The sequence below is a fragment of the Chiroxiphia lanceolata genome, chromosome 6 (assembly GCF_009829145.1).
Source record: "Chiroxiphia lanceolata isolate bChiLan1 chromosome 6, bChiLan1.pri, whole genome shotgun sequence".
Classification (NCBI taxonomy): Eukaryota; Metazoa; Chordata; class Aves; order Passeriformes; family Pipridae; genus Chiroxiphia; species Chiroxiphia lanceolata.
In genome coordinates this window covers 13,595,899-13,619,902 of record NC_045642.1, presented here as the reverse complement: position 1 = coordinate 13,619,902, position 24,004 = coordinate 13,595,899, and the positions used below count along the sequence as shown (strand labels likewise).

The window sequence follows — 24,004 nt, the reverse complement described above, 5'->3', positions numbered from 1 at the left end:
TTTTGTCTGTCTCTCAAAAATGCACATGTATGTGTTTAATTAAAAGAAAGCATGGTGGGGTTTTTTTAATGGTTGCATTCGAATTCCTTCTAATTACAAGGTAAATAGATTTGATCTGTACCATTTACCAGTTCTCCCTTAAATCTAGTGATGTTATAAAAGAAAATTAACTTCTCTCCCTAGAAGGCTCCCAGTTAATCATCTGTGGATGCTGGTCAGGAGGGAAGGGAGCAGAGAGGAGGGAATTTCTCTTCAACTCAACAGTTGAACAGCTTACACTCCGGAACACGAGATTTGATTATCTTAGCATGTGTTACTACAAATGTTATTAACAGTCATAAAATTATCCAGCTCTTTTAAAAACAAGTGACAGACCAAGCTTTGGACTCTTTCTGACCTCTGGCAAATTCTACAGCCGTATTATACAGAGTGTAAAGTAGTAACTCCTTTTGTTTGCTTTTCATTTACCAGCTGTTAATTTAATTGATTGTCCCTTTGTTTTTCAAGGACTAATGACCTCTCATCAGTCTGAGATGGAACTTCACAGTTCGTGTGATTTTTTTTTTTTTTAATCTTTACCTTTTGGTTGATGTGTAATTTTACTGCGGGCTGCTGTATGATTTTGCTGCTGAAACAAAGAGTTAGTCAGAAAGGTCTCAGATACTGCCATGCATCATGCCTTTGTGCATGAATAAAAAGTTGGAAACCGCATGAAAGCAGTAGTTGGGTTACCACACAACTGGATATGCTTAAGTCTGAACGCTTCATAACTCTAACTACTGGGGAGTTGCAAACTTATAAATAACCTTGCAATTGGTTAAAATCATATTAAAACCATATGAACAAAGACATAAAGCATTTGGTTAAGGGAGCTCAGTAAGTGCAGTAATCCTGTTGAAAGTAATCTAACCAGGGCAGATCCATAGCTTAGGAGTCCCTGCAAGCATGGCAGTAGTTATGGGGATGGCAATACTTCATGTGTAGGAGGGCATAATATCCTAGGTGGAAAGATTTGCTATCTGTTCTTTTTTTTCCTGCTTTTAAAAACTATTTTTTAATTGAAACGCTTACTATTAAAAGCAAGCTTCAATGCACTGAAGTCTATATGCACTTAGGATCTGCTGAATGCTCCTGATAATCAGAAAATTAATTTAAATTATTCTCATTTGTGTGTCGAAATCAAGATGGCTACTGCTCACACTAAGTAAGTAGAAGCTCTAGGAATTCTGATCCTTAAGATCAGGCTTCCAAAATAATTAGCTAAAGAGAGTGTTTACAAGTAGACTATTTGCATTGGCATTTACTTATCTGATGAGTTGGGTTTTTTTGCCCCTAGCCCTCCGGTTTCAAATTTTTTTCTAGACATTTTAAATTTTGATGAAATTGCAATTCTCAATTTTGACTCCAGAACCTGGATCTTAAAAGAAGAAAACGACAATCACTATGCAGTTTTGTTGCTGAACAACTTTGGAGCATTTTCTGCTTCTGATGGTCTTGCATATGTCACATTGTCACGTGGAAGCCAGCTGAGGCTTGCCAGTCAGGCAAAGAAATTTCAGTGTTAGTTCCCTGTTATCTGCTTTTAACCTTTTACTTTTCAGTTATGCTTTAAGATGGAAGAGTATATTTAAAAGGGGACCTAGTGGCTTCTCTCTCCCCACATCTTTTCAAGCAAGCTGTTTGCTTTGAGGCACTGCAATGTAACACAAATCTGTAGTCTGTGGCAGGGATGCTAGTCCATGCTGTATGTTCAGCATACAAAGATAGTACTGGAACAGTTTATGAACATAGGGGTCCTCCAAAACTGGAAGCAGCAGTATGTCAGGGTTAAAATTCGCTAAACTGCCCCTCTTTGATTCCTGAGATCACTGAATTCAGGTATTTCACTTACATAGAAAACTAAGGGAAGGTTGTGTCAACATCATAGGTATCTGCATATCCTTCTTTCTTAAAACCTGTAAATCAGTGGTTGGAAAAGATATACCTTGTATCTTGTAATATCTTAAAATATCAGCATTTCTACAATAAGTTTGCTTGCTCTGCTAATTTAATTTCTCTGGTTTCTTGGAGCAACTCCAGCTGCTATGACATTGAAAACAAGTCCTAGACATTCATCATAGTTCTGCAAAGCCAAAGGCCTTGCTTTTAATTGTAGCAATAATGCCACTATTGTGTTTATCTACTTTGCCATCCAAAGAATTCCAGCAGTTGCATGCCTGCACACCAGTAGGATGATTGACATTGTTGTAATAAGGTTAATGTTTAAACTTCCCACCCGTAATAACTAAAATATCCAGAGATAAGGCTGAAAGTCAATTTGTAATTATCCCTGCTGTGCCAAGACATTGCAAAAGATTCTAAGTGGAGGGTAATTTAACTTTTCAGTCCTAGCTGTTAAAAAGTAGTAACAAGGTGAAAAGCTTGGGACTTTTGTATCTTGGCTTTCCAGAGGGCAGAAAAAAGGAATTTTGGTTCCTCCTTATTCAAATTGGGAATAATTTTCTCTGTGTTCTACTGAAAATGTCCTTTTCATATTTTGAATATATTAAGTTGTTTGCCTGTTGTTTACTGTCCATGGTACATGAAGGGAATAGATCACAGTTAGCAAATAAGCTACTGGAACGTTTAGTATGGAATAATTCAATTGAAATACATTTCATACATAAAGGCAACATGTGATAATTATTTGAAGTCATTCTAACTAAAGCACTATCCTCAGAAGAAATAATATCCCTTCAGTCGTATGTTCTGTGGCTTCTGTGAATGACCCATATTAATTTGATTTTTTCTAGAAACTGGCTCTTTAAATTAATGTTGGTAACTGCTTCCATGCTAGGCTATTGAAATAAAGGTATTACATCATTGTCCAAACATGTCTACTTAAATAAAAGTATTTGTTTGCAAAAAATATATATATTTTAAATCTTTTACACGACGATCAGCATGCATGCCATTTTCCATTTCAGACTAAGCATACATTTCAGATGTGGAAAAAGCAAGCATGTTGAAATAATTTGAGGCATGGGTATAGTCAGATCAGGCTTGGTAATCCAGAAGGGAGGGGTGCCCAGTGTATTATTACATTTCGTATATTATTTTTCAAGAGATGGATGCAATCAGTCATCTTCTCGCATATGGTTTGAAAAAAAATTGTCTTGCTGGCAAGTAAACTGTTATTTAAGTACACAATCCACGGTACTACAGAAACAGTTTTGCCAAACTTGTCCAAGTATTCTCACATCCTTAAAGATGGTATAAATATCATTTATGGCAAGCCGTTTACTTCAGACTATATGGAATGCCTTCCTGCTCCCCTGATCTAAGTGTCCCAGTTTGCATTATGGCCTTTATTGCTTCTGTTTGATGGAGTGATCAGTAAAAATTTAATGACACTATAAAATAATAAAAATGTCATTAATTTACCACGGATCCTGGATGCAGTGGTTGTAAAGTTACATTAATAAACAGAATATTTTTTACAACAAAAAGCATTGTTACGTGGGAGCGTATAAATAACACACATAAATTTAAGGGCAATTTTACTGTTAGCACACACATTATTATGGAATAGCCAATAAGTGTATAAAACATAGTATATAAAATTTTATGAAAATATACTGTGCGCATCAAAAATTCAGCTTTTATCTAAGTGCAGAGAAAAAGCCATTATTGTGTGCTTACTGTTTCATTGCTGTTCTTTCACAAGATCACAATTTTATATTTGTTTCTAGTCATTTGAAGTTTGCAGCCTTTACAGAGGTAGGGGCTACAGATTCCTTTCGCTTTACTCCTTGCTTCACTGAATCATTCTTTTACCTTCCACACGTGAAGAAAGAATTGATACTTTCTGGCAGAACGTGACAGAAAAGTTGCTAATTTAATGCAAAGCTAAAAATAATGCCAAAGGGGTTGAAAGGCTTGCTTGGCGACGCTGGAAATAAGGGATAACTATCTAGCAGTCTATCTGTCATCACTGGGGCCGCTCCATCACTGACTGTGATAATATGTGAATATGATGGATGCCACAGCCTTGTGGCTCATAACATTTAACATTCATCAGCTCTCACTAACGGGGGCTTTATAATTTAAATATCTTTATTTAATATGCAACATCTACCTCATACATCATAATTTCAAAGCACTTAGAGAACCAACAGTCCTGCAAGACAGTTGAGCAGACTTTAATTTTTTCAATAACTTTTACGTTTTCTGCATGTTTGTGACTGACAACGCATAAATAAGTGCCTAATCATATCACAGAATGGAAAATTAAGATTTGGATGCTCAGAAGGTTCTTTTTTCTCTTCTTTTTCTCATTTTAAAGGAAGGATTATTTTTACTGAGTGTTCAACATATAAAGAAGCACAAAGGATCTGATTTGTGTTGGGAAGTGCTTTTGGTTTTCTAATGCCAACTCCGGCTGAGTATGTTGGTCTAGTCATCAGGAAGAGTTGTCAGTGTCATGTCTTAGACCTTTTTTTCTGAGTTTGAAATGGGAAAACTTAATGTAACTATACAGTATAAGCTCCACAGCCAGCACAAAAAAGCCCAAACCAACAACAACAACAAAAAGAATCTGTTCAAAATAGGGGTCCAAAATGCTTTCTCACATGAAAGAAAACACCTGCACTGTCCACAGCAGCATACTCTATTGCAAACTCACCAAAATTTTCTACTAATGTTGGTTAGGGAGGCAGCAATCTATCCAGTAGCTGATGCATATGTGTGCTGATGTAATGCATGTGTAGGTAGCATATTTGTTAGGGCAGCTATGTATAACTGTGGAGTTTTAATGAAGGTATGTCTGTTTTTTCATATAGGAGCATGAAGTAGAGAATCAATCTTCCTCTTAATCATTCTAGGCAAACATATACTTTTAAGGGATTTTTACTGCTAGTACCTATTCTTTCTAGGATGAATTCAAGACAGGGACAAAAACAAATCCCACTAAAAAGGATTTGAGCTGGGTGGGAGAAGTTTCCTCTCTAATAATAAATTTAATGTGAATTTGTTCTATTTTATGGAAATGTAAAGGCATCTGCTAGATAAAAACATTATTAGTATTGAGGAAGAGATTTCTATTTCTTTTTAGTTCTTTGAATTTTTATAAAACCAATGCAAATATCAAGCATTTTTTTCTATCACTATGATGATAATTTTCAGTAAAAAAACAAGCAAATGAATTACTTTAAAAGGCATTTCAGAGACTTAAATATAACTAGCTTTGTTAAAGCTTTTTATGAATTAGAAGGAGGGGGTTATGAGTACATCTCCTTTGTTTGACAAGAGCAGGTATTTTTATGGCATAAGTGCTTTCATTTTACTGTTTCTGAATCTTATCATGTAATTTTCCCTTTTCTCCTTCCATGTCAAAATATTGATATTCTTTCAGAAACTTACTTTCTTCTTTTTTGTTTTTTCTTTTTTTCTTTTTTTTTTTTATGTAACTGAATATTTTCTGGTAAAATCAAAGAGAATGAATGACTAGAAAGATATTCCAAGTGTGCATATTGATATGTAGCAAGGTCTGTTGATTTTTATAGCAGAAAGGTATTTCTCCTTCAAGAATACTGCAGGTGTTGTATTAACATCCTTAAGAAAAAGCTTTTAGTGCAAATATTTTGGAAGAGAAAATAAATGTGCCAAAAGCTGTTTTCTTAGCACTGATCTTTGTTTTTATCTCAACTGCAAATCAGCCCTTTGCAGTGGAACACAGAATTCTTGACAAACTTATTTTTTATTCTCTCTATCAGTAAAACCTATCCCATCGTGATGATTCAGGTGTATTGTTACATTGCAAAACATCTTTCAGTAAAATATTGGGCCTCTAGTATTGCAATGCCTTTCTGCAGTCACATTTAATTTGTAACCCTTTCTTTTCTCATGATTTCCTTCGTATACGAAAGCTCCTTCGTCAACCGTGGATTTTATGGAAGAAAATAAGCAGAGAAGTTAACAAATATAAAATGCAGAGTTATTTGTTTTTGACAACTGGAAGATTCTGAGGAACTTTTAGAAATGCAGTTAGTACCTGAAATGCCTCAGCTGCATGTTGTGGCAAATCCAGTGTCAGATTGTGCTTTCTTTTCCTCTGCATATTAAACACAAAATAATTTTAAAAAATCCATGGTTGAAGGAATCAAAAGCATGAGGAATCAAAACAATTCCTCACTTGTCCTGGTGAGGTTTCATTGCTGAAACATAATGACAATAGAAAAATAATCACATTGGAAAGGAGTAGTTGGAGGTGGAGCAAACAAGGAGTCAAGGCCCTCAAATACGTTTTGTCCTTAAAAACATTTCCAAATTTCTAACAATCTTTTAGGAGAGAAACTCACAATGATTTCTTCTTATGTCTAGTAAGCATAGCACAGAACTAGGTCATTGAACAATAGTCTGAACAGCAATCAGCACTCTACTTCTGCATAATGCATTAAGTATAACATGGAAAAACTGTTCCTAGAGCTGAAAGCTGGTATTTCATGTCTCTAAATTCAAGCTGACATGACATTTAATATTGTTTCATAGTAATGAACAACAGGGTTTCGTTCATTCACAAGTACAACATAATGCCAAGTTTAGTCTGAAGAGGTAACAACAAGGCAAGAGGGAAAACACGCTATGTTCCTCCAAATGAGAATGCTAAATTAATGATAACCATTGAACACTTTGCTACTGATACACAGTACTACAGAGACTACTACTGAGAGACAATATTGCACTGTCTTTTGTAGTACCCTTGTCCAGTAGTTGACTGAGGAACTGGGTTAAAAAATAAAATACCTTTCAGTTTCCACTTTCTAGTTCCAGGTTTCCTGTGGAGGTCTCCAGCTCTCAAAAGCTTTCTGTTTTTCTAGGAGTGGGCAGTCCTTTTTCTTTTTTTTTTTTCTTTTTTTTGTCTTCTTAAGTTACCTTTTCACTGAGGTACAATTTAAATTTCTATACAAAATAATATCAGTTCTGTCCTCTAATATTCCTTGTTTCAAATATATGGCTATGAAAACCTCTGCATAAAATTCAGACTTGTATTTTCATAGAGGTATGAATGCAAACTCAAATTTTGTAGTGAGGAAAAAGTGCTTTTTTCATTAAAATAACAGTGCATTTTAACACAAACTCTTCTTTCCACTTCTGAATTTTCATGTTTCCCAAATGTTGATTGTCTTTTTCAGTTTAAGTTAGAAAATAAGTGGAAAGGCAAAGTGAGCAGCATCAATCAGCACTGTGTGCTGCCAAGAGTGTTTTGTATTTGCATGTACAATCGTTTATGCATTATGGCAGTGCAGATCAAAATAATCTCAAAGTTTCTGTATATGTTTCACATTTAAAGCTGATTTTCATAAATGCAAACATTCAAAATCTGTAAAAAAAAATTGTCCCTGAGCTAAAATTCTAATTAGATGCATTCATTATTTGTTCAGATTTAAAAAAAAAAGGCATGTATCAATGCATACACATATGCACAGGCATATAATGAGAACTGTCCTATATGGAGCATTAAGACTCCTTCTGTTCTTTTCCAGGAGAGAACAAGATTTGAAAATTTAGGCCCACAGTTAACAGGGAAACCCAATGAAGATGGAAAAATTGGCCCTGGTGTCATCGATCTTACAAGGCCAGAAGATGCAGAAGGTGAGTTGCAATTTTGACCATGGGTTATTGAACACTGTATCACAGAATGATATGGCTGAAACACTGCCAATGTCATAAGTACTGCCTATCTTACATCCCGGAGTAACACTTGATTGATTTCTGTCTGAATTTGTGAGATTTCGGTAAGTCCATAACGAAGGGTGGAGACATGAAAAGGATTATATAGCCATTTTAGCACTTCTGCAACATAACTGTTTCTCCCCCAAGCAGCTACCCATTTTAAACTATTAATAACATTTTAGGAAATAATGAGAAAATTATCTCAGGAAATATATATATATATATACGTATGTATGTATATGTATATTTTCACAAGTTTTTAGGATTTAGCAGCTTTGAAGAAGGTTAGAACATTTTAAGAAATCTACCCACCAGTACACTCACTGCCTATTCATGATAAAGCAAGTAAAATCTACTCTCAGGAAGCTGTAAAATGATAATGGAAAAATATTTCACATTTTCTGTATGAAAAGGTCTTTTTCATGATATCAACCTTTAGTTGCTCATTTCAGTGAGGGTTCTGTATGTATCTATATATTCCATATGTGTTAAGCCACAGGTGGAAATCAGTGTTTACCAAGACTGAGTTGAGTCTCCAGCAGGATTACTGTGCATGTTCTGGAAGTGGATGTCACTTTACCCTATCATGCATTAGAAGAGAACACGTAGACCTATAGGAACCCTATATAGTCATGTAGTAAGTCATGTAGTAAAATTAATGTACTATTTAGGTAGAATATTATGCAGGATTTTGCCTCCTCAATTTACTTCTGTTTGGGAGTCATTTCACTCTTTTTTAAATTCTAGTTATGGCTTGGAAAGGTTAAAACATGTCCGATCTTTTCCATTGAAATCCAAATGTCTGAAAAATCCAAAGTCTCATTTTTTTCTTGGATCAAAAGAATAGGACCAGTAAACTTTAGGGAGCTGTTACTTATGAGCTTCATTTTTTCATCTTTTATTGAATGTGATTAGCCACTGTTGTATTGTCTGAAAACAGAAAAGTAATGAACAGAATGTAGATGAAAAGTTTCAGACAGGTGTTTTGCAATGATTCCGGTTTTCTAGAAAAAAGGAATTGGGAGATACATGGACTTCAAAAATACTTTTTGACTAATCGGTTATTTATAAGCTGCTTTATAAAGGAATTTCCATCCAGCAGCAATATCTCATACTTCAACGTGTTAAAGAATACTTTTTTGTCAGTTTGGGTGAAAAGTTGCAATGGAATACTTACATATACGCAGTTACTGGTTTAGATGACATCAGGTCTCTGATGACGCTCTTGTTTTAGGTCATTTCCTTCAGTTCATCCATTCTCTTTCTAGTGTCCTTAATTTAGTATCTTGATACACCTCGTGGTAGTGACAGCCCCCCCCTTGTTACTGGATAGTGCAGAGCAAAGCTTTGACGTATGTAACCCAAGCTACAGTGATGTGTGCCAGGTTAAGGACAGTGTACATGTCTTTCTAGAGCTAGTGGGGCATTTTGGGCATGGTGCGTTGCCACATTAGAAATCTGAGTTCATGAATGGATTCAGATTTCCAGAATTTGTTTCGCAGCCAAGAGATATCTCTGGAAAAGAGGTGGTGGATACATACCTCTGCTGATCTGAAAAAAAACATTGGCAGGAGATCAAAACTGAGCTGCTTATTTGTCCTTCTAGTTGCAGACAAGGTGAATTTAGATATCAGCCAGATGCAAGAAAAAGACATTCAAAATATCACCCAAGTTTTGCCCCTTATCTTTGGCAGGCTGGCTAAGAGATGACACTTCTAGCTTGACATCATTTAGAGTGGAAGGCAGCAATCACAGCATCCAGGACGTGAGGCTTCTAGTATATTGATTTTTCAGTGGGTACTGGCTCAACCACTTCCCTGAGCAGTCTGTTCAAATGATTGACAACTCTTTCAGTGAAGAACTGTTTCCTTATATCCAATCTAAACCTCCCCTGGCACAATTTCAGGCCATTTCCTCTCGTCCTGTTGCTTGTTCCTTGTGAAAAAATACTGACCCCAGCTGGATATAACCTCCTTTCAAGTAGTTGTAGAAAGAGACAAGGTCTTTCCTCTGCCTCCTTTTCTTCAGGGTAAACACTACGAGCTCCCTCAGTCGTTCCTCATCAGACTTGTGCTCTAGATCCTTTGCCATCTTTGTTTCTCTTCTTTCACCTCCTCTAAAAGTACTTGGTTGCATTTTATTGTGTTGCCACAGTCATAATGTCAGCTGAATGTCAAAGATTCTTAATAGGCACAGTCATATTCTTTGAAGACTCAGTGTGTTTCACACCTTCCTTTCTGTTTTGTCATTGTTACTTTAAATCTTTTTTTTTAATTTTTTTTTTTTTAGATACCACTTGAATGCAGGTTGATGTAGACATCTTTAGATAATATTTCTGTGGGGTTTGTATGCTTTTACACAAATAACACAGTCAAATAGAGAATAAAGATTTCCGAAGTGACATATTGATGGTCAACTTTTGCTGCTCTTTCTTTTCTCGTCAGAAGTAGATCCAGATCTCTGAGGCCAAGTGCGGTTGTGACAGAGTGGGTGTATGACTGTTAGATCTACCAGGTGGCTCTACTAGAGCCACTAGAATTTTAGAACTTCAGAATTATGAAAGTCACTACATTTAGAGAAAATATTAATAATTTGTAGAGGGTTCTTTTAAAGTGGTGTTGGGTGAGGGGAGTAGGGATGGGGCAATGGTGTAGCAGATTTTTTCCTGAGCTAAGGACTCCAAATTTAGTCCCACTGCTGGTCATAAACTGGGGGGAAACACAGTTTGGGCTGCATTCTGATCTGCCCACTGACCTAGACCAAAGGGGCTGTGGAAGTGCAATTCCACTCCTCCATTTGTACCTGCACACCTGCATTTCCATAGGAAAATGCCCAACAGGCATTTGAGATCTGGGAAGTCCTCCTGATTCCCATTGTTTTGATACAGCCTTTAAGGTTCAAGTAGTTTGTTATGAGACATATCAGCAGACTTCTGTTTTATGGAATGCTTTTGTAATAGTATCTAGCAATGATTTCTCTATGCACCTTACATCTTTTTCTATAACATATGGCAGTCATCTGAGTTTGACAGGATCAGAGTCATGTTTTCCTGTAATTTTAGGAGTGCTTGAGATACTGGCTCATTGATCAGAACATGAAGTTACATTTATTTTTTTTTCTTGATTCATGAATTATAAGATAAATCTTGAAATTCTTCAAACTTAGCAATTAGACAAATGTGAAACACTGTAGAATATTTTTTTTAACTTGTTGCCCCTACCCAGTGTGTGAAAACTTTTTTAAGGTTAATTAAAGGTAAGAGTTAATTAATGGTAACTAGATGTACTTCCAGAGATGATCTGGTGTATGAAGTCTTCTTCAAAGTTTGTGTTACTCATAATGAGCTAGCAGTCATCTGAATGGAGGCCTGAAAATCATTAGCAAGAGTTTTATATTGAATGTGACATAAACCAATATTTCTATTACTTCCTTAGCCACCAGCAGGACTGAGCTAACTATGTTAAAAATCATGCTCAAACTGTATTCAAAACATTGCCACTGACTGCGACACCACTGAAGAATAATCCACAGCTGTTTAACTTATTTCATTACCTGGAGTCCCAATTGTCAGTTGAAATATATGATACATTTTTAGCTAGCAAAATTCAAAACCATGGTTTAATAGCCTCATAAACATTCCATGACTGATATCCAAAATTATAAGCAACAGACAATTATAGAACTAAACAAGGATGTCTGGTTTTTTTTCCCCAAATGTTATCATTTTAAAGGAAACATCAGTCTTACTGTAGGTGGCTTCATGATTTTGAACATTTGAGGTTGTCAGTACTGAAATACAGCTACCTGGCATTGACACACCAAGACAGCTTTGAATCCAGCTATAGCTAAAACCTCTCTTGAACATGACTGACATACATCAACTGAACAGAGTGTATAGAGTGTAGTCAGGAGCCATAGGTAAGCCCTGTTTAAATTTCAGGTCAGGGAACCTATATAATACTAAGTATTTGGTATAATAAAAGCTAAAGTATTTAGTTCTCAATACTGAGAATATTGCATGATGTGAATATGCTTTTTTTTGGTTCAAGTTCTAGAAAAGATTTTCCTTTCACCGATGCTCACTTCTGGGTGGTAGTGCTGCTTCTTTTGAATTGTACAACGTGCTTGCTGTTTATGGATCCTGTGCTTGTATCATGTGCTCTATGTTTATGGATCCTTCTGGTTTTGGGATTGTGGTCAAATGTCTTGGGAATTTGTAGGAAGTATGTTAAGGTTTTGTTTTCTAGTAGATAGAAATATGCAGAGTAGACATAACTTTCCTTTTGAAAATTACGTGTTTTACCTTAGCTCAGGTTGCAGTGTGGTTTCCTTCAGCAGTCATATTCAGGGATTCAAATTCCATCAAGACCTGATCTTCTTCCTGTCAAAGAACTGGATCTGTTGAAATGTAATTTTCTCGATTGAATCCTAGGCTCAGGGCAAAAACATCTGAATGTTATTGTTTGCCACTACCTGACCGTCTTATTTTGAAATAACTTCTCTGTGCCCTGCTTTCCTAAGTGAAAAATAAGATCTGTTGCAAAGCTAAATTAATTTTTATAAAACATATTGAAATAGATGAAAATGCATTATTGGTACTTCATATTTAATTCTATGTTCATTCATGTCAGTATATTAGAGTCAGTGGCTTGTGAGTTAAATCTTTGGCCTCACAATTTGCCATTTGGGACAAAAAAAGAGTTCTGAGTCCTGTTTTGACTCATTCACATTTTTCATACGGTAGATTTCTCAGTTCTGTAAACCTTGTGTTTAGTACTTGCTGCTTCTTCCTTTGATAATACTTTACCAGTGTGTGTTAAGCATGGACCATGGTTCTGAGGATAGGTACAGGCCTGCTAGTTTAGATAGAAACAATTTTTAATAATATGGTGGGATCTATCTACTTTGTCTGTATCTATGTATTAATTTGTTCTTGTATTAGACTAATGAGACTTTTCAAAGTCTCCTAGAGGACAATCTTTGCTATGAAACCTAGTTGTCAAGTCAGCCATTAGAGTCCTCAGCATGGGACTCAGACCACCCCATTCTCCTTAAATGCCCTCCTTAGTGCCTGTGTCCTCTCTTTACCTGCTTGCTCTCTCTTACTCCAATTTGTAAATTTTTTGGATTAAAGATTGTGATTTTCTATATACCAAGTCACCGTTTGAGATTACATAACTTTCAGCCTCGTTGGTTTGTTCCTGGTGTCTTTGAACAATGCTCCAAGTAGGCTGATTGCAAGTCAGTTGCAAGCTGGATAACCACCGGTAATTGACTCATTCCAGTAGTAAGTCCTAGCTTGATCTTATTAATTCTAGTTCAGATATGCACAGTTTTTGGTTTGAATCTGATTTTGGACCTGAACTCAGGCTTGGAGTAGCACAAGCTCACCTTATCTTTAGAAGAATATATTTCAATTGGTCAGAAAGCTTAAGAAACCAGTTCTACAGCTTTTCAGATGATGGATTTTTTGACCAACATATGAAGTCAATGAATAGCTCAATATTTGCAGCAGTTAACATAGTCTGTCTTTCTGACACCAGAGCAGACATCATGACAAGTGCCCGGGTTTGGAAAATCTATTAGGTAAGAAATAGATCAACACTTAATTAAAGGGGCACCTCTACCACATGCTCAAAGCCTCAACAATCTTCTGTACACCCAATAGTAAATAATTGCCTATAGGAAAGGGTGAGAGTTCCTTCTTTACTTTGAAAAAGGTTGACTTTGAGCAGCTAAAGAAGCAGGTGAAAGGGAACCATATATTTGCAGGCAGATCAATCTTGGCAGGCTGCCAACATGCTCCAAACCTGTGAGGTAACTTGTTTAACACCTTCCTCTGCAGAGGTGTAAACAGCAGGTAGTACATGCATGACAAAGCATCACCTACTTTTGTGACAGAGCTTCATAAATACTGGAGGAAAGAATGCCTCTCCACTCCAGTATTTGTCGCACATAAATATTTGTAATAGTTGCTATGGCAGTTGAGAGAGGAAAGATGAAAATCAAAAAACTGTGAAAGCCGTCTGAAAACAAAGAAATGTTTCTAGAGAGAATGCAGTAAGCTCAAGTACTGCAATTTTTACTCATTTGAATTCTTGTTATAGGTCTTTGATTACAAAAGTTAAATCCCATAATTTTATCTTTATTATTTAAATATAAAATAACTTATTATCTTAGTCAATTAGACCAGTTGCTAAAAGGTGGCCTTCATTAATTGCATTTGCCATTTTTAACATCCATGAATCTAATTGTGCCTGATACTTGAGTGATATGCTTAAATTTTTCAGAATAATTCATAGCAGATCAGGAATCTGGGAAAAAGTACTTAGGCCCAGTATTTCAATTGTGTTGGTTGAGATTCAGCCTTGAAGTAACTCGACACCTGCAGATGGGATAGGAATAAGATGTCTTTAGGAACCACCCCATCACTTTTCTTATGGCAACCACCTCATGCATCTCGTTGTTGCCAGCGTCTCCATAACATTTTAGAGGGGGATATGAAAAATCTGAGCTGGGAGTGTGTGGAGTGATCTTTTCATGACATTGAAACCTCTTCCTCTCAAGACACTAATATTTAGCATATAATAGGCTTCTCACATTCAGAATAACAAATCTGGATGTCCTCCACAACTGTTAACTTTTGATTTTCAAATGTCTCAGGTATCTTTTTCCTACTGCTAAATATGAGGCTTTCTCATCTGGCAGTTCTAAGCTACAGTAATTGATTCTTAGAGAATAGTACATCTATTTAAAAAAACCCTCTAGTTAGAATTTCTGATGTTGTACAATCAACTACACTTGCAACGCTCTGAGTTTTACATAGGAGTGCCTATTAGCACAGTTATGGCTAAGGCCTTGTCCCAGTTTCCATTATATAGTAAAACATTATTTTCAGGAATTTAAAAGGCAGCTGTAAAAAGCAAACATGGGCTGCAGTTTTACACAGAAAATCTTCGACCATGAGAAAGTTGTCACAAATGCCGAAAGCGTCAGTCAGTTTGTGCAGCTATTTTTGGGTGGACTGAGTGAAAAATTAAATATTCAGTGGTTTAAAACATTTTTTCACACGCATGTACATCCACCAGGTGTCAAACACCTCATGGTCTTGATTCTTAGCTCTGCACATTTCTTGGTATTGCTCCAATATTGCAAAAGAAGCTTGAAGCTCTGTAAAATAGCGTAAAATTTCCTGGCACAACTGAATTTTCAGCTGATAGAGAAGGACATCATTATATCATACTGCATGAAGGAGGAAAGAATCTTACCCTTCTTCCTTACCTCCATGAGCACAGAGAGTGAAGCAGAAATACGAATGCATTGAGAGAACACCATATACTCTGGCTAAGCCTGAGCAATTGATACAGGTTCAAACAAGTTCTCTTTGTACAGCTGTCTATTTTTCTAAGTCTATACTCTGTACGACTTTTTCCTTCAAGAATATCTCAGCAATAGAAAAGTGTTTAAGAGCATCTGTCTTTCTTCCATGTAGGTGTGCCAAGCATCGAAGTGTCTTGTGCAGAAGTTGGTAGCAAAGGGAAAATAGTTTCTTAATTTGTCCTTTCACAGAATCAGTGGTCCAAAATTTGTGTGGGGTGAGCATTACAGTATCTTCACAGATTCTGAAAATAATAAATGATTATGTTTTCAATTTGGAGAGGGGTAGCTTCACCGGACTTAAAAAAAGAATGGTTTGCAAATTGTCATGAAAGACTCCATTCCATGGCAAAGCCTTCATTTTTTATTCAAACCAGGTTAATGTGGTAATACACTGGGACATGCCATTGCTGTGTTTGTAAAAATATTTTCCTGATTTCACTCAAATCCCAAATGCACAGGTATACCATATTTTAAAGTATTAGCCTGAAGAGTTTTTCCTAATATTTATTAATACTTGTTAATTTACAGCTCCTGTTATCATGCTGCTTTTGCTTCTCTCCCCTCATGATATATTATTTACTAATTATATTATCAGTTATTGTAATATCAGCACCCCACATGAATGGCAAGGAAAAATGGCATATATGTATCCTAGCCCTAGGTCCTTCCCATCTAATTACTGATGTGATATGACAAGTGAGAACAGCAAACATTGGATGGAAGGAATTAGTTATATTGATGCAAAGAATGATGTTGCATCATTCAGAAAGTGACAAATTATTGAAGATTGAATCTATGAAATGAGTCACTAAAGCAGTGACTACAACACACTGAAATCTTTTGCAAAGTATTCTGCGTTTCATTAATATCGGGTAATCTGAGGGAGGCATTTTTGTAAAGCTCTCTCCCATTGTTAAGTGTAGTTCCCTTTTACAAACCACATGGTATTTAAGCTTCTAAAATTCATTGTGTTGCTAAAAAACATGTGAGCAAGCAAAGAACAGTGTTCAGTCACACCTTGGACAACACATCCATCAAATATGAAACCAGACTGCCTTCTTTCTCTGCGCTGAATTCCTGTCTGTCATTTCTCCATCTTAAAAAAAAACCAACTAACAAAGCATTGACTGAAATATGAATGGATAATGTCCTATGGCCCTTGTTCAGGCAGGATTTCTTTCAACAAAAAACTGTTAGGGATGACTAAAGGCTGAAGAATCAATTCCTGTGTATTAAATCAGTATCTAGATGTTCTGAATGTTCTAGGTGACACTCATGTCATGAGAAATTTGAAATTATGTGAGTAACAGCTCTACTGGCAGTCAAGTTGTTACTTTTATGGAAACATTTTTATGTTAAATAGATTCACGCATCCCTCTTTTTATTATTTGGACTTTGAATATGATTAGTATAATAACAATAATTTCTTAGCTGTTAGAACAGCAGTTTTTCTGAAAAATAAAATAAAAGAAATAGATCTTGTCAGATACCTAACAATGATTATTACAATTATTTCTCTTGGGCTTGGCTGTTTTGTCCATAGTTTCCTTTCTGTGGGCCTCTATTTTCCTCAGTTGAGTATGAAATAAAATATGAAAGGGAAACAACCGTACTGTTTGTGGGAATGTTGATTGGCAATCCCTCTCTTCTGGCATGATAACTTAGGCTGAGTAACTTTCAACTTAAATATGTTTCACATTTCTTTTCTATCAATAATATCTATGTCAGAATGGGGTTGTTAGCATTTAATTAATTATCTGTGAAGGGTCTTGAAGTCTACAAGTGGCACATGATTGAAATATCTGATGACACTTAAACACCTCCCCAAATTTATGGAAGAGAGTGTTTCTTCATCCCAGTTTCTATATGGATGTTTCATGGGTCTTCACAGAGTAACTTCTTATGCTCTTATGTTAGAGCACATGTGCGACTGTGTCAGCCACAAAGAGCTTAAGTCAGGCCTTAAGCACTAATTAATTCAGTTAATATTCCATGTTATTTAAAGCATTATTGTATTGTTTTAGCTGCATTCCATGCCAAATTTCCATGAGGGTTAGTTTTGCCATAAAATGTGGTCAAGAAATCTAAACTGTTTGTTTAAGCCATCAAGCAAGTAGCTGCATTTAGCAGTTTTAATTTATTTAAGTAATACAGATTTGGGAATGGCTGGCTGTGGAGCATGGATGTGCTAGTAGCTTATTTAGAAGTATTGTTTCAGTATTTAGTATGGCCCAACTAACAATTCAGCTTTAAATGCTGCTGAGTGAACTGCTACCACTGGTGGAGCTGAGAACAGTTGCTTTGATTTCCCACTCAGAAGATATTTCACTATTAATTTTAGCTTTAGATTTTCAAAGGGGGAAGGATATATATACAGGTTATGAGGGTGGCTGTGAAAAACAGTGCTGTGTTTTAATTGAGATTAAGAATTTTGCTTGCATATGTAAAACAAATGTACTAAAAAAAGTAAACTCGCTGCCACCAAAACTGAAAACAAGGCACTTTGGAAAATATATGCTGATATATAACTGGCTAGAATTTCCTTCATTTTGCAAAGCCACGAGCCACATGCATCAGCTCACCACAAAGTCATTAGGTCTTTTTAAACTCAGATGAAAAACATTAACAAATACCACAAAAGGCTTTAGTATGGCCCCTTTGTTCATTCACATATGGCAGTTTATAACTCCTGCACCACTTGGGTAGTGTGTTTGTTTAAGCTGCCTCCATCAGGCCAGCCCTGAAAGAACAAAAGACATCTTGAGCGATCCTAAGCAGGAAATGGGCTAATCTAAACATGGCTTGTGACACTATAAGTAGAATAGAAAGGGGAGGGATTGATTAGTCATTAATGTCCAATTGACTCCATATGGATGTTGCAATAATAAGGCCTTTTTCAGTGCAGTAGCGGAGTTATTGAATTAGAGGTTTATGTTTCCTCAGAGCTGACCTTAGGGAATTCCCATTTGGTTCTTCTTGTTGATGTTTTAAAGAGAATGGAGTCTCTTAACAGGAAAAATAGAAGTCTTATCATAACCAAGTGGTTGTAGCTAACTTGTGCTACAGTATATTCCCACCCTTTAGTATTTACTTAGCACATTTCAGAACCCTTGCAGGTGAAAATTTAGTGGCCGTTTAAATATTCTAGTATTTCATTAGTTGCTCGTGGCTTTCTCAGTTTTTCTCCCCTTTCATTCACTGACATGCAGCCTGTAAGAAATGTTCGGTGCTCAAATTCAACTGAATAATATTTGTTTAGCATTTAGAATAAAAGGAATTTCACATTTGTGTTACTGTGTGACCACAGGCACCCCTGTCCCAAACCTAGTCATGTTTCCAGGTGGGTATTTTGCCAGTGATAATAAGACATCACTGACAATGGTTCATGGGGTGCTCATTTATATTGCCTGTCTTGCTAATAATAAAGAATGAGAAAGTCTGAATGTGGTTGGGGATGAAGAAGTAAGAGTCAGGCAAAGGGCAAAACAGATAAATGTTACACTGTAACTGCTACGTCTGATTACAGTGAAGCATTATTAGTAGTAATTTTTGGAACTTTCTCTAAATTGAACTTTTAAATATTGCTGTATTTTTCCCAAAGGCTGCATCTGTCTGTGCACAGGTTAAGAACAGGACAGGGGACTGCCAAGCTGGTTTTTCATGCTCCCTCTTCTTATGGCATTTCCATGTTTATGAGTAACCCATCTCTTGCAATAAAAGAGTGGTTCCTGTTTGCATGTTTATTGGGTTCTAGTCTCTGCAATGCAAGCTGCTAGCAGTGCTAGTTGTATTACCACAGACAGGGCCAGATAGTATGGAGGTCGCATCAGTATTTTCCAAAGTACGCAAATATGTCACTTCAGCTTAATGAATAACTGATGATAGGAGCTTTACTACTAACCAGTCATTTTTACACTAGGAACCTAGAAAGATTGTCTTTATTTCTGTGTATCCTATCTTGGTATGTGTCCATGGGAGATGATCTGCAGTATGCTCTGTAGATAGGCAGATTCATTATCTGGGGGGAGTCAAAAGAAACGTATCACTTTAAACATGAATCAATGGCCATAGAGTGAAGAGTAATTAAGGGATAACAGTGTCACCGATAAAAATCTCTTTTTGCTGCCACTTCTTTTCTCTTTTTTCCTCATCTTTTTTTCTCACCCTTTTTTTTCCTCCATTCTATCACGTTTTTTATTGTTTCTGTTCTGGTAACATGCAAAAGCCCAGTCTGAGGTTTTGTTGTAGATGATGTTTAAAATGGAAAGTAAAACAGCATCTTGTTAAAGACAGTAGGATTAACCCTAATTTGGCCAGGATTTCAGGAAATATGCTAAGAGATAGGCATTTTAGGCACAGTCCTAAGATTCTTTTCATTATTAAATGTTAAAAAGTCAGATAAAGGCAGGAATAAATAAATAAGCAACGTAACATTGTATGTTTCTTAATATTTACTTTATATGAAAATATTTATCTTTCCTGTTGATGATCAGACTCTTTTATCTTTCTAATGTTATCTGATTAGAGAGCAGTCTCTTTAGGAACAAAAATATTTTTTCAAATTATTTTCACGAAGCCGTAACATTTTTAGATTTATTCTTTGATGTTCTCAATATTGCCCCTAAAGAGTAGTCTGGAATTCAGCTTTGACAAAGGAGTTGCCTGCCATATATCCACAAAAAGTGATCATTCTCCTTTAATCTGCCTTTAGTTGTAAATCATTAAAGTCATGACAAGTTGAGCAAATGCAAAGGATGTAGGAAGTGAGGCACTGCACATGTTCAGAAGCTAAAAGTGTCACTTTGAGAACAGCCCCAATCTTTAGGCCAAAGTATAGACTTTGCCAACTAAGCCACTAGGGCAGCCAACCTGTACTGCTTTTGCAATAAGTATAAATTCTGACCAAGCTCTTAATTCTGGAAATCCCTCCCCCTGTGATTGTGCTGTGAACAGTAACTAGCAGATAGAGAGACAATTACCAACTTCCTCCTCTCATCTCACCCTTCTCTGGTAGTACTTTTCCATTTTATCTGTTATTTTTTGTTTATTATTTATTAGACTTTCCTGAAAATATTTTCAGAAAGACATCTACTTCTTTGCAGTTATATATATATTTACTTTTAAAATTTCAGAGGTCTCTTTCAGCCTCTGTCAGTAATAAATATAGGGAAAACCCCCATACTTTGTTAAATATGTTGAAATTGTTTATATAGGGCACAATACTGTCAAACTATCTGATTGACAGGATGAAGTACCTGAGAACAACCAATTTGAAAGCTTGTTCTTACATGTTTCAACTTGTAAGACCTCACTGAGTCTATGTGTATTTGTATCATTAGCACCTGATTTCTAAGCTAAAAAGGTACTGAGACTTTCTGGCTCCCCTACGTGAATTATTTTATTGTAATGTTTTATATATGCTGAATATAATTCTGTAGTTTTGAGACTGTTAGAAGATGGATTGGAGATTATATTACTTTAGTTATTTGCAGAAATTAATTTTGCAAATGCTTTTGTGATGGCCTATAGGTCAACTGCTAAATATTCCCCCAGTGATCAAGCACAAAGAACATCAGCTCTTTGGCTGCTTTTTCAAGTTCTTCAAGTATGGACTTAAAGCAGATGCAGCCAGAGTTTCTTGACCTTCTGGGGATGGTTGTAATTTATCACTCCAATTATGAATTGTTTTCTAACATAACCTTTCTCTGAAAACAGGTAATTTATGGTGGGTTTTTTTTCTTCTCCCCACCATGTTTTTGTTCGTTTGTTTTCATTCTATCTAAATTATATCTGTATTAAAAAGCCACCTATAATCTTTATCCCAGTAAAACTACTCTTTGCCTGCATTAGGACTTAAAAGTCAGGCCAAAATTGTGTTAGAAAGGGCTAAAGACAAACTCCTATGTAGCCATAATGAATAAGGACCTTTGGGAAAGTAAAAGGTGGAAAAACATCATATGGATTCAAATATGTCTTCTTTCCTTTGCTGTGAGCAGAGTAGTTGAATAACAAATGACAACTTTTGCATGAATAATAATTTATATTTTTTTTGTCACCAACTTCCTAATTGCCCACATACTAGTAACACATTTTTATAGTATTATTTTGAAAGATAGGACAACCGTTACATGATATATTTGACATTTCTCAAATTATATAACTCATATTGTATCAATAAATATTTCAGTGTTGACTTACTATGTTTGTAACTTACTTAAGTTTCACAATATATATCCTCTCTCAAAAGATGGTATCTTTGATATGCTTGTGATCCAAGCCTTCTGACAACTCATGAACCACTCATACCCTTAAATTGGTCCTACCTGCAGGTTGCTCAGCAAAACTTCTCCTTTTTTCAATAAAAAGCTGACTGCAGCCTCCTGTAAATGCAGAACACCTGTAGCATGCTACTTAGAATAGTATTAAAATAGTTTTGCATCTCACATTTGCCAGAAACGTGTCTTCTTTTATGTGCATGCAGGTAGTTATACAAATTGCCAAATTGGTGTCAGTTGTAAAGTAATGGCATCAGAGGCATCATAAATTACCAGGGTGATCCTCAGGAGAAGACACTGCTGTATGAGAATGAGTTTTTTGCTCTCAGGGTAATGTATGTCTTCATCTGGCCCAGTAGTCAGCATATTGCCCTGTGTTAATGGATATAGTCAGCTTGAAACTACACTACATTTCACTGCACAATAAACATGGCTGTCAACACCATATAAAACAAAATCAATTTATCCTGTATGGTCAGTGCGTTTTAAATGAAATTAATGTACTGTGGACCTGGTGGCAAACAGGTAGTGTATTAGTTATGCATCCTCTAATTTAGGACCTTTTTTCATGTAGATACATCGCCTATATAGAATTTTTAAAAAGGTATACATACGTATATAATGTTTTTACTCTGAATTAAAAAATTAATTTTTACACAACTAAAAGCCTGTGAGTCAGTCACCAGAATCAGCAAAACTACAGTGTTTTACCTAGTGTAAAGAATTAACCTTGTATTATTTAGCAGATAAATTTGAGTTGGGAGTTGTAATAGTGTACAAAAAAAAAGGAGGCCTATTGCTGTCCTAATTTCTTGTAATGTATCTTGCTTTTTCAAAGTATTGGATTGTATGAACGGTTTGATGAGGTCTAAGACTAAGTATGTCACGCTCTCATCGTAAACACTTTTCACCTTTTTTTATAGCTAAGGTATAACTCTAAAATCATATGTTATCATCACAATTGCACAAGTTTTTTTTCCTGTAAAAGCATGCCTTGGTTATCTGTTTCTTCTGTGTTAAGTGGTTCTATACTTCACATTCAGCTCTGTGAACTCCAAACCCCCATGAAGCTTTGCTGTTTGTGGTCAAGAAACAGCTCTGGATGCATTCAAAAAACCAGTTAAGATTGGCATGTACAAGTTGAATTGATGGCAGATTAAAGACACATAAAAGCACAGCATGCTTGGAGCTGGAGTGCTTGCCTCCCACTCTGGAAGCTCCAGGATGCTGTGCATGTACCTGTTGTTGGAGGCAGAGGGTTTTATTACATATATGTGATCAAATGCTCCAAGGCACATCTAAAATTCAACCAAGGCAGATGCAACTTTAAAATGTTCAGCTCTAGATATAATCAGATCCATACAACTAGCAGCATGTACCTGGTGTACTATATAATTTATTTTGTGAAATGTTTGGTATGTACTTCACTGCTGAAGCAGCAAAGTCATTGCAAATGGCTTGTGTGAACAGGTTGACATCAATTGAGATTCTCAAGTATAACTTTTATTTGAGTTTTGTTGAGCATTCAGAGTGTGTATCTTATGTTAAAGTCTTTATCAAATCTCCATATCTTAACTGGAGAACTACCAGTGTGATTTAATTCCTCACTCTGATGTTGGGTCATCTCAGATGGGCGAGCCTGACCCGTTACACTGAAACCACTCTTCAGCCTGTCTTTCTCTGCCTGTCTCTCTCATAAATCTGGCAGCAAAGAGGGAGAGAGAGAAAGGGGCTAAAATAACCAGAGCACTGAAAGCACTTGCATAATCCACATAATAATGTTTTGCATCCATCTTGTTTCTTCCTGCCCTGACGTTACAGGGAGTAAAGCAGTGAATGGCTCTGCCGCTAAACTACAGCAGTATTATTGTTGGCCAACAGGAGGTGCCACGGTGGCTGAAGCCCGGGTCTACCGGGACTCGCGGGGCCGCGCCAGCAGTGAGCCCCACATCAAGCGGCCGATGAACGCCTTCATGGTCTGGGCCAAGGACGAGCGCCGGAAAATCCTCCAGGCCTTCCCCGACATGCACAACTCCAACATCAGCAAAATCCTAGGTAAGTGCAAGGCGGTGGGCAACGAGTCATGACGGTGACTGAACCAAAACTGAGGGACGCTCTGAGGGCTCTGCTGTAGCAGTGGCAGTTGGCAGGGGTTAGGGATTCTGGGAGCTGGGGAAAGCTGAGATTATTTGTACTGGTGACACAGGCTAGCTACATTTGGAAATGCAACTTACAAGTGACAGGACATGGGGGAATGGCTTCGAATTGAAAGAGGGCAAGTTTAGATTAGATATTAGGAAGAAATTCTTTGTTATGGAGGTGGTGAGGCACTGGGACAGGTTTTCCAGAGAGGTTGTGGATTTCCCATCCCTGGGAGTGTTCAAGGACAGGCTGGATGGTGCTTTCAGCAATCTGGTCTAGTGAAAGGTGTCCCTGACCTTCCAATCCAAACTGTCCTATATGAACTTCTCTAATTTTAGGACATATGTATTTGTTCACTGAAATTGGAATTACAGAAACCTATAGAAATGAACACTCATGGGTTGTGTTCATTTTAATTCCCTTCCCTTTGCCTTTCTGCCCCTTCCCTAATGCTTTTCATTCTCAACAGCAGTCACAACATGCTTTAAAACAAA

General features: G+C 36.5%; 1 protein-coding gene across 14 annotated transcripts in view; it reads left to right on the top strand.

The window, feature by feature from the left end:
* Positions 1-24,004, top strand: part of SOX6 (SRY-box transcription factor 6) — a 375,013-nt gene that overhangs the window by 334,291 nt on the left and 16,718 nt on the right. For 12 of the 14 annotated variants that reach the window (XM_032690278.1, XM_032690277.1, XM_032690280.1 and 9 more), the window contains 2 exons: positions 7,524-7,632; positions 23,190-23,423. In XM_032690278.1, coding sequence (XP_032546169.1) covers positions 7,524-7,632; positions 23,190-23,423 — 343 coding nt within the window. The remainder of the gene's footprint in view (positions 1-7,523; positions 7,633-23,189; positions 23,424-24,004) is intronic. The other 2 variants (XM_032690284.1, XM_032690274.1) reach the window with 1 other exon arrangement.